At 42.3% G+C, this 17,899-nt stretch overlaps 1 protein-coding gene across 9 annotated transcripts in view; it reads left to right on the forward strand.

Moving 5' to 3' along the window:
- Window positions 1-17,899, forward strand: part of KAT6B (lysine acetyltransferase 6B) — a 190,055-nt gene that overhangs the window by 166,815 nt on the left and 5,341 nt on the right. For all 9 annotated transcript variants that reach the window (XM_037055973.1, XM_037055971.1, XM_037055972.1 and 6 more), the window contains 4 exons: window positions 12,100-12,331; window positions 12,642-12,801; window positions 13,397-13,720; window positions 16,282-16,573. In XM_037055973.1, the coding sequence (XP_036911868.1) occupies window positions 12,100-12,331; window positions 12,642-12,801; window positions 13,397-13,720; window positions 16,282-16,573 (1,008 nt within the window). The remainder of the gene's footprint in view (window positions 1-12,099; window positions 12,332-12,641; window positions 12,802-13,396; window positions 13,721-16,281; window positions 16,574-17,899) is intronic.

Raw genomic sequence — 17,899 nt, forward strand, 5'->3', positions numbered from 1 at the left:
TGGCCCCTTCCTCTATCACCCTATCTTCTTGCTTCCGTGGACACATCACCTACTACTTACTGCCTCCTCTTGGTAGGACCCTTGTGATTACCTTGGGCCCAACTGACTCATCCAGGACCACCTCCCCATCTCAGAGACCTTACCCATGTTTGCAGAGTCTCTTTGCCTGTGTAAGGTGACATATTCATGGGTTCTGGGAATTATGGACCTTTCTGTGAACACAAACAGGTAAGGAAAGGGATGTTAATGCTCCCCATACGCTCTCATGGGGACCTTCACCTCCAGGAATGGGGAGAAGTGGGCAATGGCCTTCCAGTATCTATACACAAACATCCTCAGATACCTTTGTTACTTTATAGATATCTGGTATATTGGCATCAGCTCCATGTCAGACTTGACAGACTTGATTTTATGTGAAGGAAATGTACTGAAATTTACTAGAATCGTATCCTCTCAAGTGTTGAGTCTAGTCCATTAGAGAATAGCATGCCTGTAACCTAGAGAAATATAGTTTAAGGATTGTATGTTAACAGGAGGGTGGTAAAATAGAGAATTCAGTCAAGGAGTATTTATGCAGAATAGGGGTGTCCTGAAGAGAAAATATAGAACAGAGAGGCCAAAGAGATAAAGACAAGGCACTGCAGTATTGTCACTTCCCTTGTTTGTTTCTAATTCTCCTTTTCCTTCCTTCCTTCCTTCCTTCCATCCACCCATCTGGCAGATACTGTAAGTGTAGGAAATTGCCCCTCCTTCTTCCTAAAATGGTGAGTGTTAAGCAGTTCTAATATTTGGGGTAGATCTTTAGGCACTAAAAACAGTTCTTAGAAAAGATGTTAAAAGTTAAATTTCAAGAAAGGGAAAGAAGAAGGCTACAATATCATCCTCTTGAAATGAGGCAGTGCTGATTATTTACTGCAAAAATAGGCTTCCTGCTTCTTAAGAATATGATTGTTTGTTCCTGGACTAGAAGTCCTGCCTGTGGTTTGCCCAGTGACAGAGCCTTTCCCTGTGAATTTAAGGAACTTAATGAGATTTTGTGCCCCTACCAAAGCAGAAGATGTATCCGAAGACTTGCACAGCCTTCTGCCCCCGCAGCTCTCTGGTTGCTTCCCATTGAAAACTTGCGGACCATAACGAATGTTTCTTTAGAGGAAACAAAATGAATGACGCCTGTGAATATGCTTTAAATGTTGTTGATTTTACCAAATAATTTAGATAAATTTTTCTTGAGGAGGAGGAGAACCCATCAGGTTTCATTAATAATCCGGAGCTTTTCAGAGGATTACTTGAAATAACTCCCTGCCAACTTTTCATAAATTAACCATACACTTTCTTTGACCTCATCACACATAATTAAATAGCTGTTGAAGGGTTAGGACCAACTAAAAAGCGATTCTGTATCTCGATCTCCATCCTCCTGTGAAATTATGCAGGAAGTTTCTTTTGGTTCTCCAGCAGGGTAATTACAAGAGACAGTTACATAATTTACAGTTTCAATCTGCTCATCCATAATCATACACTTCCCCCAAGTTGTACATGCCCCCATGAGTATCTGCGTTGTACTTAGATTTGAAAATGATGATTACAGTGTGATTGATTACTTACATGTAGCATATTGAATTGATTCTTTAAAAATGAACTTTAGCTGTTAACATGTCTATTTGAGTTCCTGTTATTTATGTAGTTTGTGGTTCTTGTGTTTAGCAGTTGCATAGTAGTTAACAAATTAAACTCCCAGAGCTTTTTTCCTTATTACATTTGGAAAACGGGGTGTGTATATACAGCCTAACTGGGAAGGCGACTGCCGCAGGGCAGGCACTCGGCTGTTGGACACACTGTGAGCCACTGCAGTCCTTTAAAGGTTGAATGCAGATGCTTTTTGATTAGCAGTGACCACAGGGCGTAAAGAGTCACAGGAATAAGTTAGTATATTGTGACAAAAGCTGTACAAATAGTAATGTATTGTTACTGAAGTCTCAACTCTAGTTGCCAGTATTAGGGGAAGCCTATCTAAATAGTGGACTTCAAGAAAGGTATCACCTACTAACAGAGGGGGTAGTGATTGATATCTTTTAATGCTGTTGGTGATGATATATGATTTTGTTTTTCTAGCCACTAGCATCTAACTAGAGCCAATTTGGACTTTAAGATTCCTGTATAGGATTAAAGGCTAGATACTTCCATGACATCAGTGCCACTGGCAAACCAGCTAGTCACTAAATTGAGCACCTCTTTTTACCCAGCCCGTGTGTGTGCTGCACGCCTGTCAAAACAGGCTCACTGGTCACCTGGTGGGGACACCAGCATTTATTGCCAGAGGCTCTTTACCTCAAAGCTTGTGGGAGACAAATAAAAAATAAATAAAAATAGGAGTTTTTTGTTTCTGCAGATGAGCAAAAGAGGAATGTTTGTCAGATGACCTGAGGACAAGTAGCGGTAATCTGTCTGCCTAACATTTTCAGCATGAGTTGCTCAGTCAGGCGGGGCAAGGGGGCTGTCCTTTGATTTTAGGAAGTTATCTCAAAGACAGACAAATTGCCTTTTGAAATGTACTTTGAAAACAAAACAAAAAATCTTTTATTTATATTTCCCCTTTCTTCCTTCTGTCTTGCTCTGTGAAAGCTCATCATCCTGAATTGGAATTACAGTATATTTTGTCCTATTTTTGAAAATTGTAGCTAGTACACATATACATACTCCACCCCCCTCAACACACACACAGAATAATTTAAGGAGGTTGTGGGAGAGAAAATGGAATGGCACATTGCTATTCTAGCCATCCTGTCTTCCAGAGCTTGGTTCTGAGATCAGTGGCAGCACCCATGCTGGTGTGAGGGCTGCCACCCCGTCGGCCGGGGAGGAGTAGACCAGATGCTGGGGTGCTAGAGAGAGTGTCTCAGCTGCCCCCACAGAACTCGGGCCTCTAAAGGGGGGCAAAAGAAACTACAGTGTTTGCTTTTAGTACTTTGTTTAAGGAAAAGGTTAGTTGTAATGTTTTAGCGATAGGAGAATGTCTTGGAGGTGAAGCCTTATAAGAACTCGCAGGTAATTGCTTGGAGCAGATGCTTTATTTGAAGTGTGTATGTGTTTAATGCAGTGTTTAAAATCTTATAACTTTTTCGTGGCAAACTCTTATTACCAGGATTTTGCAACTTAAATGTGAAAATGTATCCAGGTTTAAACTTGGAAGAATTGAAATAGTTTTCCAGATTGAATTTCCAATATTTATAAGAGAGGAATTAATTATAAAATGCCAACTCACTTCATCTTAATTTTTTTTTGGTAAATTTGTTTTTCTTAAAATGCTAGAATTTAAAAATGATTTGACCTGGGGAAAATCAAAAAAGGTAAAAGAAGAGGGCTTTCTTCTGACATGCTTTTCTAATTTCTGTCACTTCAAAGGCCATGGTACTGGTATTTTACCATTCATTACCTAACTAGAAATGCATCTGAGTGATGAATCAGAGCTTTACTGAGATTTGTAATAGGCAGTGGGCATCATAAAGAATCTTGGTTACTTCTGAAGTATATGTATGGAAAGATATTTTTAAAAATTCTTGCCTTCCCCAAATGATTTTAGTTTGGGAATTAAGTGCTGTTGACAAAGTATAACATCTTTTACTCTGTGATCATTTTATCCTTGTCAGAGGTGCCTCATTTTTCTAATAAGAAAATTGAGAGACCAGATCGATACCACACATGGTCATCTTCATAGAAAGTAAATCATATCCCTCTAATCTGCCAGACAAGGACCTTGCGCGTGCAGTGACACACATAAGCAGACAATCCTCCATTAAGTGCTTAAATAAATGAAACTTCTGTGAAGTCTCTAGAGTTCTGTTTACTGAGTGACCATCTTCTCCCTGGCCTCCACTCTTAGGTATCTTTATTTCCCCCAAGGTGCACCTTCTGCTTGGGTCTCTCACTATTCACCACTGCTAACACCACAGCCCTTTGGGGTGGCAGAAATGGAGACGTGGGATTGGTGTTGCCCCCGCATTTAACATTCTGGCCAAGGCATAATCCCCAAGACCCTTTGCTTAATATAACCCATAATAGATCTGAGACCAGCAAGAGTTGAGATTGGGTGGGGTACAGAGATCCACAGCTTTTAAAAGCCTCTTAAGTGATTCTGATGTGCAGAGCTGAGAATCATTGGGTTAGATTAGAGGATAGAAAAAAGAGAAATAAAGAAACATCCTCATTGGTTACATTATCGATTATAAAAATACCATTGACTCATCTTTGGCCTGTGGTTGTCTCACAGGGGTCTCTCTGGCCCTGATCACCACCATCTGTGGATCATTATTGTGAATTCATATAAGTACCTGCCTTTTCTCTGAGTGACTGACACAAAGTGACACCCCCTTCAAGGAAGTCCACACCCACACGCAGAATCATGGAATTCACCTGGTAAAATCCTGCACAGTCTGTAGGTTTGTAAACATATACTATACATGTATACATACATACACACACACACACACACACACATACATCCCACAGCTGTGGGGGAGTCATGCCCCTGCCACACACCTTCCCCTTGGAGGGAAGTCGAAGGAGCACCATTCCTCTCCCTAGTGGACTTGGGACTGGGGGTGAGGGGTGGAAGGGTGGAAATTGAGTAAGAAAGGCCAGTGGCCTCAGCACTGGAGCCAGGAGCTCATGGGATCTTTGCTCAGAAAGATCTTAAAAAGGAGGAGTAGAGAAACAGACTGGGATGTGACCCCAGGCAGCCAGACTTCCTTCCCCACAGACCCACTGTCTCCATTCTCTGGGTTTGACTGGCTCAGGCCAGTTTCCCAGGGACACATCTGGGTCTTCCAGAATATTTGGGTCTTTGTTTCATCTGTCCTGGGACTGTCTCTGGGTTCTACTGAAGCCCTCAAGCTGTCATTGTTATTGTGGTTTGACGGGCTTGCTGTGTACTGAGGGTAGCCCTTGAAGTTAAGGACTTCAGGACCAAAGGGAATTTGTGGGGCATGGAACTGTGCTTGCTGGGAACTTTCAGTTGCCAGTTTCTTGAGATTATTCCTGAGGCACTATGCATACATATGTAAATTTTTTTCATGGCTTCTTCCTTTACTTAAATTTGTACTTGGGTAGTTAGCTTTGGTGGGAGGGGGTGGTTGGAGAGAACTTCTGTCTGAGGTTTTGGGGTGAATGGAGTGGTTTTCAGATGCCTCAGTCAAAAGTAGGAAAAGCAAGGTAGCTCTTAATGTACTGTATTTTTTAGACTATAAGACATACTCTCTCCTCTCCAAATTTGGGGGGAAATGGAGGTGTGTCTTATAGTCCAAATGTAGTGTACCTGGCTTGCTGTTGGGGGGTGGGGGGGTGGCAGTGGAGCAGGGTCACAGGTTATTAAATATTTTGCCACGTTTTTTGCTTCAAATTTTCTTTTTTCCTATTTTCCTCCTCTAAAACCTAGGTGTGTCTTATGATCCGGTGCATGTTATAGTCCTAAAAATATGGTAATTCTGTAGTACAGTCTGCCTCATTCTTCTGTCCAAATTTCATTTCCCCTACGTAAAAGATAACCTAGTTGCCCAAATGATCGCTTTGAGATTTCATTTATTTAATATGTTGACTAGTAAGTAATATTACCTAACACCCATTATAGGGTTTCTGTAATACGCAAAGCACTGTTTATGCTTTGTATTAATTCACTTAGTACAACAGCCCTAAGAGATAGGTATGATTATTCTCCACATTGTATGGCTGAGGGGTCTGAGGCACAGAGAGGTTAAATAACTTGCCCAAGGTCACGCAGCTGGTGCACGACAGACCCTAGATCCCATTCCAAGCAGCCTGGCTCTAGAACCCTTGCTCTTAAGCAACCTAGAGTGCCTCTGATCTGCCATGCTGTATTCAATAAATGCTATATTGTTTTACAATACCTGTGGCCCTGTTGCCCAACTTTTAAAATTATTTTCATTTTTCATTTAATGCAGATGGTCTCAAAGTATGGTCCAGGGACCCCTAGAGATCCCTACAGCCCTTTCAGGGAGTTTGCAAGGTCACAACTATGTTCAAAGTAATACTAAAATACAGTCTGTGCTTTTTTACTCTCATTCTCTCATGAGTGCATGGTAGAGTTTTCAAGAGATTTTATGACCTGTGATAGCACAACAGAATGAATAGCAAAGCAGATGTGAGAATGTAGCTGTTTTCTGTTAAGCCACATAGTAAAGAGATTTGCCAAAATGTAAAACAGTTCCACCCTTCTCACTATTTTTTTTTGTATTTTGAGAAAGTGCAATTTTTTCATAAAAATTATGTTGACACATAGTGTGTTTATTGGATTTTTTAATGAATTTGTAAGTATTTGTCAAATTTCTCTATAAAATTAGTAGACATATCCATTATAAATGGAGGCTCTTAAGTACAAAAAAAATTTAATGTAAAGTTGTCCTAAGACCAAACCTTTTGGAAACCACTGATTTATTGTGAAAGCCCTTGCTATTCAGGTGTCGTTCCTGGTACAAGAGCATGTTAGATGTGCAGAATGTCAGGCCCCAGCCCAAGTCTTCGATTGTAACTAGAGGTGATTTTTTGCACAGGGAAAGTTGAGAAGCACAGGCACAGCCTCTGTGGACAAAGCAACTCAGTGATCTCCAGCTAAATTTCAGGCTGGGGGGCAGGGCTTCAGAGATTCTTTTCCCCCGTTCTCTCCTACGAGGGGGCTGGGTGAGGTCTCCTCTCCTATCAGAGATTCTTCAGTTCCACTGTGTACAGGGTTGGCAAAAGGAGTTTTACAGTTTTGAGCATACAAAGCAGAGTTTATTCTTGTATTATTATTTATTAATTATATTATCCATACGAACAACTGTAAACCTATTTTTGCCTACCCCCATATTCAGTGGCTCTCTTACAGCACAAGGCAGCTGTCATGTCCTCATCCAAACTAGTGGCTCCGTAGCAGAATTTACAGCATTGGTCCTCAAACTCGGATGCATCAGTCACCTGCAGGGCCTGTGAAAGCACGAGTGCTGGGTCCTCCCCACCAGATTCCTGACTTGTGAGTCTGAGACCTTGCAGTTCTACAAACAGTTCTATCAGGTGACACTGATACTGTTGGTCTGCCCACCCCACCCCCCCCAACACCCCTGGTCTGTAGCAGGTGGGCTGAGAAGTCTGTTGAGAAGTCAAGCCCATAGAATTATGGCAGAAATATCTTAATCTTCCACATTTTCAAAACCAGTCTCTTAAAATAAAATCTAAAAAACTCAAAATTCACATTTTTGCTAGGAGGAAATGCTTGAATATTAGGGGTTTTCACATTAAACCAGTGGTTCCCAAAAGTTTTTGTCTCAGGACATCTTTACATTAAATTTTTTTTTTTGCTTAAGAGCTGCCATTTATAATGGCCATGCCTATTAATTTTATAGGGAAGTTTGGCAAGCAGTAAAAAAAAATTCAGGCAGGTCACAAGTTGCTTAGAATACTCCTTTCCTCTTGAAACAATGGAAAGCCTAAGATTCAGCTTCCTTTCTAAACTAATTGCAAAAATCACCACAAAATTTCAGCAAGGAGACATATATTGCCTGTCAAGTTTATGTATCACTTTTTAAACTAATTACATGCCATTCATCCACTTGGTCACAGAGCTGCTTAACGCCAGATCCTAGTAACAGGTGAGTGTAGGCCAGTGGATTTCCATCCCCAGTCTTGAAATGCGTGGGTAGAGCCATCGGATTTCCTCTGCGCAAGAGCTGCCATAAATCCCTGGCCTGGTGTCCATTCCCAGGCTCGCAAACCCAGTGCTGTCTACTGAGACAAACCTTTCAGTAGGGCTTGCTAAGCTAATAAACAGGTGTCTGATGAATGGTGTGTAGTCCTTGAAGATTATCTTCCTCCTAAAAGCAGCTAGCTACACCAAACACATAATCCAGACAGATGGGAGTTGGGAGTAGCTGGCCAAAGTTGACACTCTGGTATTTGAGGAAGTTCGTATGGTTTGGCTCCAGGTGGTAGAAGATGAAGGTGCGCAAGGCTGAGGGGGTGGCTGCCTTTGTGGGGGTAAATCCCTATCCATATCCACACCTTGCACAAGAACATTATTTCACTTCGCTCCAGTGTACAGTCTTGAACTATAACTAGTTTAAAAGGAAGAATTAAAAATTTGTATTTTTAAAGGGTTAACTTTGCAGGTAATATGTTGGGAGTTCAGTTAATTTGGGAACCTAGGTCTGCAAAAACAAAGCTTTACCTTGTCTAGATAGTTCCCTCCTTATCCTGAAGATCTACCAGAAGGCATTTCTCCCCCCAGGTGGGAATTAACCATTTCAAACACAGGGATCAGGGCTAGTTAACATGACAGTTGATTTTCTTATACCAACTAGGTCAGCCTTAGCAGAGGTGAGTGAGGTGAGTTTGGGTTTCCTGTGATAAAGCTTAGAAATGCTTACCTTTTTCAGACACCTCATTGTTCTCACTCAACCTTTATGCAGACACCTTGATAATCTTTTGAATTAAGTGTGTGGTCGGTGCACTAAAACTCAGACCTCACCTTCCACTGAAACAAAAGAGGAAGCCTGCTTTCACTGGTATCAAGACAGTTGATGCTGGTGAGGTGTTTCCGGGCAGTCGGCTTTCAATTCCAAGTCTCCGATTGCAGAGTGAGTGTCGTTCACCAGCGTCTCTGGCTCACAGACAACATAAAGGGAATAATTTCACCAGCAATTAATTATACTGCAGCCACTGGGGTTTATCCTTCAAGCATCGCTTTCTTTTCAGTCTGAAGAGCCAGGTCTCCCCAGGGACGGTTCAGGTTTTCTAGTTGAAACTGTCCTGGGTTAAGGAAAGGTGTTGGAGCTCCGTGGGAATCCATTCGCCAGGGGTGTGTTGTACTTGTTTCAGATGCTTCAGGATAGTACACCAGCTTCCAAGATAAATGCTTTTTATTTCATCTTAGATCAATTTTTTGGCATCTTTTTTGGTAAGCTAAATTTAAGAGCTGTAACTTGAGCCACCACATCTCTATAACTACTTAATAAATGGCCATTCTTACCAAAAATTATTCTGTCAGTGGGCTATGTAGTAATTGTGATTTGAGAAGCCTAGGAAAGGTAGAAAGAAACAAAAGATGGCAAGAAATTCATTTTTTTAAATATTCCATGAAGGTCAAAGTAGTGACGTGTCAGCACCAGCTACAGCTTCTTTCCAGGGAAATGGCCTGTTGCAGGTAACATTTAAACTGCATCCTACATCAGCCTAGTGCGCACACAGGGCGGGTAGAGTAGACGTGACGCGGCTTTATCTTCCTGGCCGCGTATTTTAAATCACTTTAACAAGTGATTTCACGTAACTAGTGAGCAATCGGAAATTTACCCTCGGTCCTCCTGATTGTGGAACTTCATTCCTTTAAACCCCAAATTTCTCCTTCAGGAGGAGACTTGGTGGACTTACAAATGGTCNCCTACATCAGCCTAGTGCGCACACAGGGCGGGTAGAGTAGACGTGACGCGGCTTTATCTTCCTGGCCGCGTATTTTAAATCACTTTAACAAGTGATTTCACGTAACTAGTGAGCAATCGGAAATTTACCCTCCGTCCTCCTGATTGTGGAACTTCATTCCTTTAAACCCCAAATTTCTCCTTCAGGAGGAGACTTGGTGGACTTACAAATGGTCCTAAATCATCCTTAGTATGTGGAAGTTCTCTCCACTATTGTAAGCTTCTTGAGAGTTTCATGAGGTTGGAGAGAAAGAACAACAAGCTGTAGGTGGGGCAGTGACGTCGGACAGTGTGATCAGTAACATTGCCTCATATCGTCCCTGAAAACCCATTTGGTGTTTGCTAGTGGTGTAAGTCCACTGGGCTCGGTGAGCGTGTGCTCAGCAGGCAGCTGCCTCCCGTGGCCTCTTCGGGCTCCAGCGCCCTTCGTGGCAGCGTCACTCACAGACCGCAGACTGTGTCCAAGCCAGCGTCCCCGGGGACAGCCACTTAACGTGGTTGGAGTAGCAAGTGCTGAAGGGTTTATGCCTAAGAGCTCTCCACAGATCCCACGTCACCTGGTACCTCCACTGACCTAACCAGTGTCAGTCAGACTCTGCTAAGGCGTATCTGTACTGCCTTGGGGTGTAAAATCGTGAACAGCTGTGTGAGATAGATTTGGGGGGGATTCTGGCTACTTCCTCTTAGCCCAGAGTAGGGATTGTCGGAAGAGAAGACAGAATGAGGAAGTGCATGTGCTTCCGGAGTAAGGTTGCTCATTGTTGTGGGGAATATAAGGTAGGGAGGGCACGTACCACCTTCTGACCATTTAGATTATACAGAAATGTTTCTGCCAGGCCGAGGGCTGGGGGTTTCTGTCCCCAACTGTGGGGCTCAGATGAGAACCAGCGAGGGGCTAGGGAATTTGACAGTCACTGCAGGGGACTTTTAATTGTGGGATCTCATGGACAAAGGGGGAATAGTTTCATATCCATGGCACTCTGGCTCTCTAACCCCCAGGAGTACCGAGCTGGGACCTCCAGCTGACTGAGCAAATTTCTCAGCATGTTCCAAGCACTTAGGAGGCAGGTGACACATGTGCCAATTATCTGTGTTCTGAGATTTGGGCACCTTTTGTACTCTGGCACAGAGCTTTTCTCCATATTGACAGGGCACGAACGGCATGGGCTGGAACCAGCACAGTGGCCGTTGCTGTTAGCATTCCTGACGCACTGCTCTTGAAAGCCTCTGTGTGAAGCCGAGTGATGTGTGATCAATGATTTGACTGTAAAATTCTGTGCCGCTTGTTTGCATTCAGTCAGATTCTTTCCACTTAAACGTGGGTTAAAGGCACAAATAAGTCCAAAGACTGGAGCAAAACCTAAAGTTCAATATATGCCTGTTCTTTATAACAGCATTCAGATTAAAACCATCAAAATGCAAAATACTGTGTTATGCCCCTCTAGGGTCAGGTTGGATTTCTTGTTCTGCATTTCTGCGTTATTTATAGTGATTTTGAGGGGCAGGAAAATGCAGCAGAAGCATTTCTCCTTTTAACAAAAAATCCAAAATCGAGAAAATCCTTGAGAATGCAGCCATTTTGGAAATGTAGATAAAGAAGGAAAATGCTGAAGATTTTGGGTGGTTTACACAGTGGCATGATTTTGTAATTGCTGCCACCTACTGTATGTGGTCGATGTTTGTTTAAATTGAGGAAGTTCGTGAAGGTGAGGCTGTTGAAATAGATAATTAGAGCAAGGTAGACACCATTAGTTTATAGCATTTCTTCTCTACTCCATAAGTGGCTCTTAATTACTGAGACAGCCGCCGGCTTTCATTCATTACCATCAAGTGGATTTAAAGTTTTTTTCATTTGAAAGTTCCTTTGCCAAGGCACCTTCACAGTAATGCTGTAAAACGCGTGTTCAAAAGCTTACCGTGCTCAGGGGTTTTCTGAGTATACATGAAACCGTTTGCTTAAGGAAGTTGCTTTGTTTTATTTTAATTTGTAGGAACAATGTTCTGGATTTGGATTATGAGTTAATTTCCATGAAAGAGGTGAAAATAGAGCTAGTGGAGCTGATACGAGTCGTAGCAGTTGACTTAAAAGACATTCTTTCATTAGTCCTGAAACAAAGCTGCAGAGCCCCCCAGTGAAATGGAACAAGCAGTATAGTACCTGAGTCAACAGAGGCCCTTCTCTTTTATTAAGACCCAGCTGTCAAAGGGTCATTAGGTCCTTCCTGCGGAAAACAACTTGCCCATTAATGTTTGGGGTGGTCCCTCGACAGGATTGTGAGTAAGTGCCTGACATTTACTTCTTGAAAGAATCTGAAGCTGGTGTGAGACTTGAATTTTGAGGCTTATCACAAGTAACCTCTTCAACCTTGGTTTTTGTTACATACGGGACAGCTTCTGTGTGGACTGCTTCTGCCAGCCGGGCTATGTGAGTTCCCTTACAGCGCCCCATAGTAGGTTCAGAAGCGCAAACTTCGTGGAGATCAAATCACTGTAACTGAGAAGAGACTACAGACATAAAATCCATGCACTTCTCTGACATGATGTTTTCACTTTGTTGCTACTTAAATTATTTCGAGCGGCCCTATTCCAGTGTCTGAAAGCATCGCACGCAGTGAGGTTGACTCTGCTTTTTCTGCTCTAGGCTATTTGCTTTCAAGAAGAGAAGGCCAAGCAGGGTCCCCTGAAAAGCCACTCTCTGATCTGGGCCGTCTGTCCTACCTGGCCTATTGGAAGAGCGTCATCTTGGAGTACCTGTACCACCACCACGAGAGGCACATCAGCATCAAGGCGATCAGCAGAGCTACGGGCATGTGCCCACACGACATCGCCACGACTCTGCAGCACCTCCATATGATCGACAGGCGGGATGGCCGGTGAGTGCTGGTGCCTGGGCAACCCCAGCTTCCTCTCAAGCATCCTATACCAGGAAGGATCCCTGAGTCAGGCAGATTCATTCCAGTTAAAGAGGTTTTCCAACAGTATTATTAAAACTGTTCTTCTATAAAGAAAACAGGAAATGATGCTTTTTTGCTGGTCAAATTTCAATTTGCTGTACCTTTTCGTTGATGAGCTTTCTGATTTTTCCTCACCTGGGTAATATTAGTGCTAACATATGTCATTATGTGAAGGTGAAATGAAATTTTAGCTTTTGATTGCACTTTGTTCTGCCTCATCACATTACAGATTCGTTATCATTAGAAGGGAAAAGTTGATATTGAGCCACATGGAAAAGCTGAAAACCTGTTCCCGGTCCAATGAACTTGATCCCGAGAGTCTGAGGTGGACCCCAATTTTAATTTCTAATGCTGCAGTTTCTGAAGAAGAGCGAGAAGCTGAAAAAGAGGTAATGATTGGCTTCATCATCCTAAGTTGTGAACCTTCAATCTTGTGGCATTCTTCAGCTAAGAAAGTCATTAACATCATTGTCAAAAGCTTGGTTGTATAGAGCGAGCTTGTGGAATGATACGGCACTAATTTGTCTAACAGAGGTTGCATGGTAAGACATGATAATTTTATTGAATTGAGTATGAAAAATGAAACATTTATCATTGATCACAAAGCAGCATTTTTCAATACTGACAGCATGTAATCAGATCAAATTTGGTGCTGAGCTCCAAGGCTGCAGTGTCAATCGATTCTTTGTGTTTATGAACTTGCTTAAAGTGCTCCATGCCAGTGAGCATGTAATGTACTGATAAAGGACTCAAATCAATTCGCTGCATCATTAATACTGCTAAATATCCCATGAAACCTAATCTTCTTTGATTTGTTATCCTAACTGATGTCAAAGAGTCCTGAGATGATGCAGCTGGACTGCTGCTTGGCTGGCTGGCTGTCCTGATCAGAAATGACTTAGAGATCCTTTGCCTTTGATCCTTAGAGGCTCTGGCTGCCTGACTGCCTTCTCACCAGCCTGCCTTTTTTACCCTCCCCCTTAGGCTGAGCGGCTAATGGAACAAGCTAGCTGCTGGGAAAAGGAGGAGCAAGAAATCCTATCGTCTAGAGCTAACAGTAGGCAATCACCTGCAAAAGTACAATCGAAAAATAAATATTTGCATTCCCCGGAGAGACGGCCAGTGGCAGGGGAACGTGGGCAGCTGATGGAGCTGTCTAAAGAGAGCAGTGAAGAGGAGGAGGACGAGGAAGAGGAGGAGGAAGAGGAGGAGGAGGAGGAGGACGAGGACGAGGAAGAGGAAGAAGAAAACATTCAAAGCTCTCCTCCAAGATTAACTAAACCACAGTCAGTTGCCATAAAGAGAAAGGTATGTGCCTGTTTAGATTTTCAGTCTGAGTCAGTTGCAATCAAATCTTGTCATTGCATTCTATTAGTATTTGTTTCATTCTCTGTTCTTTAGATGTAGTTTATTTATATTCAGTCCCACTGATCATATATCATCACCGTTTATCTTACAGTACTGATTGTGTTTACTTTTTGAGCTTTGTTAGTGCTGTGACAGGAAACCAGGGGTAGGCTGGCTTTCTAGTCTAGTAGTTACTGCCACCTGCTGGTATGTGGGACTAGAGTAAGTTAGGCTATGGGAACAGAGAAGGGCCCAGCCCAGTGGTCTTCGACCATTCTGTTGAAACTACCAAGGCCTAAAGAGGCTAGGAGGCCTGTCCCACCACTCTTACGAGATGGAGCTAGAGCCAGGTGAGTGCTGAGACTCCAAGCCCAGCACTCCTCTTGCTATTTCTTTTTCTTGTTCTTGGCGTAGAATTTTTAGAAGCTATTTTAAGCCGTTCATTTGGATGCCACTATTTTGTGTTTGTGGTCAAGTACCCATTGCTGAAATTCCTCATATCTTGGTGGCCTGGTGGTTCTCTCCATATACTCTGCAAAAAGTGAAAAAAAAATTATTTTGTCTTTAGACAATTGCTCAACACAGATCTGATATCTTTGTCTCCAGTTTCTGTCTGTGCTGTAAAGAAAGCCAGATAGCGTTAGGGTAGCCAAGGCTCATAGAGATGACCTAACACAAGTGAAGATTAAAGAACCTGCTGTTCTCACCCCAGCTCAGTGCGCTTTCTTCACAGCCTGGGATCTTCAAGTGGATGGGCCACGCGGGAGGTGGTAGAAAGGAGCATCCCATAGAGTGGGCTTTAGACTATGGAAATATTTTGATTTCTCATGAGGACTATATATTCATGTGTTATGTATATAACCAAAGAAATTTGTTTTAAAAACATGAAAAACTAGAATCCAAGGCATGATATGGATACCATCATATAAATGACTCAACCTGAAGAAAACCAGCTCTTTATGAGCTATACTCATGTTTGAGAAAAATTCTAGTGGGTTAGGAAGGGCAAGCCAATTGGGAGAGTAATAACCGTAAATGTTAAGTTATAGAATATGATTATCAGGCTTATATGTGCACTTTAGTGGACACTTAGGGAGTTAAAAATGTGAAACACAATAATTCTTGGTTACAGTTTGCCTAGAGTTTGAGTTGTAACCATGCATACTGCACACTTCTTGGCAATGTATTTTCAGTAATTTGGGGGACATATTATTGACAGATACACGTTTAGCAGCAAATCACGTTGTTATTCCAGCCCTGGCTGGTGAGGCTCAGTCAGTTTGCGTGTCTTCCCATGGACCAAATGACTGTGCATTCGATTNTATGATTATCAGGCTTATATGTGCACTTTAGTGGACACTTAGGGAGTTAAAAATGTGAAACACAATAATTCTTGGTTACAGTTTGCCTAGAGTTTGAGTTGTAACCATGCATACTGCACACTTCTTGGCAATGTATTTTCAGTAATTTGGGGGACATATTATTGACAGATACACATTTAGCAGCAAATCACGTTGTTATTCCAGCCCTGGCTGGTGAGGCTCAGTCAGTTTGCGTGTCTTCCCATGGACCAAACAACTGCGCATTCGATTCCTGGTCAAGGCACATGCCCAGGTTGTGGGTTTGGTGCCTGGTTGGAGCCCATGTGAGAAGGCAACTAATTGATGTTTCTCTCTCACTCCGTCTGTCTCCTTCCCCCTCTCTCTAAAATGCAATGAAAAATGCCCTTGGGTGAGGATAAAAAAATCTTTGTATTATTTCTATTTTTGAATTTTGTGTCATTAAATACTTTTAGCTTGCAATGTTTTATAACTGCAGTTATGGGGAGTGCCAGCCTTTAGCGCAGTTAGAAAAAAACGTATATCTTAAATAGACAAGACAGATCTCACATCTTTTATTTTTAGATGCCTTCTATATTAAAATATTTTATACAACTTTCCGTTGCTGACATCTCTGCAACCACCAATTAAATTATTCTGTTAACATTTTAATCCTTTAAGTACCCTCTTCATTGTTCCTTACGTCTTAAGAAATGAGAACAAGGCTAGTCCTGTACGCCATCATATTCCCTGAAGTGCTCTGAATGTAGTAGGTGCTCCTTGAGCAGTTACCAAGTATTAAATGAGTGACCTAGTTAATTGTTGCAACATTTATAGAAACATTGCTGTTCTGGATACTGAATGGCTATGATGTATGGGACGCTGAAGCCAGCAAAAACCACTGGAAAACAAGTGCCAGAAAGGCAAACCTTAGCTTTTAAAATCTACAGTTTAAGCTTCTTGGATGTTCTCTCTCAAAGTGTCTGCTTGAGTAAACAAGTGTTTTGCTTGGGAAGCACTTGCCTATGTAGCTGCAGCCTGAGAGGGATGTTAAACATCAAATGGAAGGTTAAGTACAAAGGCAGTACAGGAGTCTTTATGTAGAAGATTCTTAGACTTGCGTTCAGTACACGTTTGCCGCATATTGACTCAACCATTTAATTTCTCATGAGCTCTATGTATTGTGTTTGGAATTAATTTCAGAGGCCTTTTGTACTAAAGAAGAAAAGGGGTCGTAAACGCAGGAGGATCAACAGCAGTGTAACAACTGAGACCATTTCCGAGACCACAGAAGTACTGAATGAGCCCTTTGACAACTCAGATGAAGAGAGGCCAATGCCGCAGCTGGAGCCTACCTGTGAGATTGACGTGGAGGGAGGCGGCGGGAAGCCGGTCCTGAGAAAAGCATTCCAACATCAGCCTGGGAAGAAAAGACAGGCAGAGGAAGAGGGAGGAAAAGACAATCATTGCTTTAAGAATGCTGACCCTTGTAGAAGTAAGTGGAGGAATTATAAAAATCTTACCCTTGTGAATATCTGCGCGTTACTGCCAAAGAGCAGGCACCTAGAGTCCTGCCCAGAGGCATCTCTGAGGACGTACGGACCCACCAGAAATACGTGCTCGTCTGTCCTCTCTCATTCATAAAAGGTTCTGTCCCTTCTTCCTAGAATCGGATTTTATGTTAAACAGCTTTCCTCTCGGTGAGTTCATCTTATGTTCCAGAAATTGGCTTGTCTTCGAAAACTTTGAAGTCTGTCAATAAGAAACACACTACATTTCCTGATTCTAATATTACTTTTTCGCCACATTTAATATTTCTGAAATCAGGGTATATATTATTATCTGTGTGAACATGGAATGCAATAGCTTTCTTTTTTCCTGAAAAACAAATATTAGCAAATTGATGGTGCATCTTATAATCAGTGGTGCCTCAGGATATATATATCATCAAGAATCATCTAAACTCACACCATCACTATCAGCTTTGGCAACAGGATAATGTGGAAATCAGGTAACTGCCCTTCCTTTTAAATTACTGTTTTACAGTTGCTGCTGGCAGGGACAATCCACCCTATCCTCTTTAAAAAAAAGAAAAAGAAACTAAAACACCATCTTTGATGTCCTGCCCATAAACAGTCGCCCCTGGCCTTTTGGTCAGGGAACGCACGCTCCCATCTGGGCCATGAGGACTGTGGGACAGGCTTTCGCCTTGACTGCTGAAATGACTGTAGTCAGAACCTTACTATGTTCCCATCTGGGGGACAGGCCGTCTCATTCCCCTGGGCACCACAGGTCATCACTCTCACTTTTGAAAAGCCACAATTTTAAAAGCATGAGCAAGCATCTTCTCAACTTGCTTAATTAACAGGAATACTATTGCTGCATACAATATTTTGCTGAGCAAATGGTATTTTACCCTTGGTATAGAGAAACCAAGCCTTGTTCTTTAGTTGTTTTTTTTTAAACACATAAACAACAGTAAGCTGCAGCAAGAATTTTTGTGCATGGAAATTGAGCCTTATTACTACTTCTTTGCTGTCTTCTCGGGAGCTTGTAAATGAATCATCACCACTTTTCTCCACTTGGTGCCATTTGCCTTTAAAATTCTAAGTGGTGGTGCCCTAACTGATGTGGCTCAGTTGGCTGGCTGTTGTCCCTTGAATAGAAAGGTCGCTGGTTCGAATTCCGGTCAGAACGTATGCCTGGGTTGTGAGTTGGGGCCCCAGTCAGGGCAAGGGCATGTACGAGAGGCAACCAATCAGTGTTTCTCTTCTTCTCCATCCCTTCCTGACTCTCTAAAAGTAAATAAATAAAATCTTTT

This window comes from Sturnira hondurensis, unplaced genomic scaffold, assembly GCF_014824575.4.
Source record: "Sturnira hondurensis isolate 20B ecotype Veracruz unplaced genomic scaffold, ASM1482457v3 Scaffold0008761, whole genome shotgun sequence".
In the NCBI taxonomy this organism is placed as follows: Eukaryota; Metazoa; Chordata; class Mammalia; order Chiroptera; family Phyllostomidae; genus Sturnira; species Sturnira hondurensis.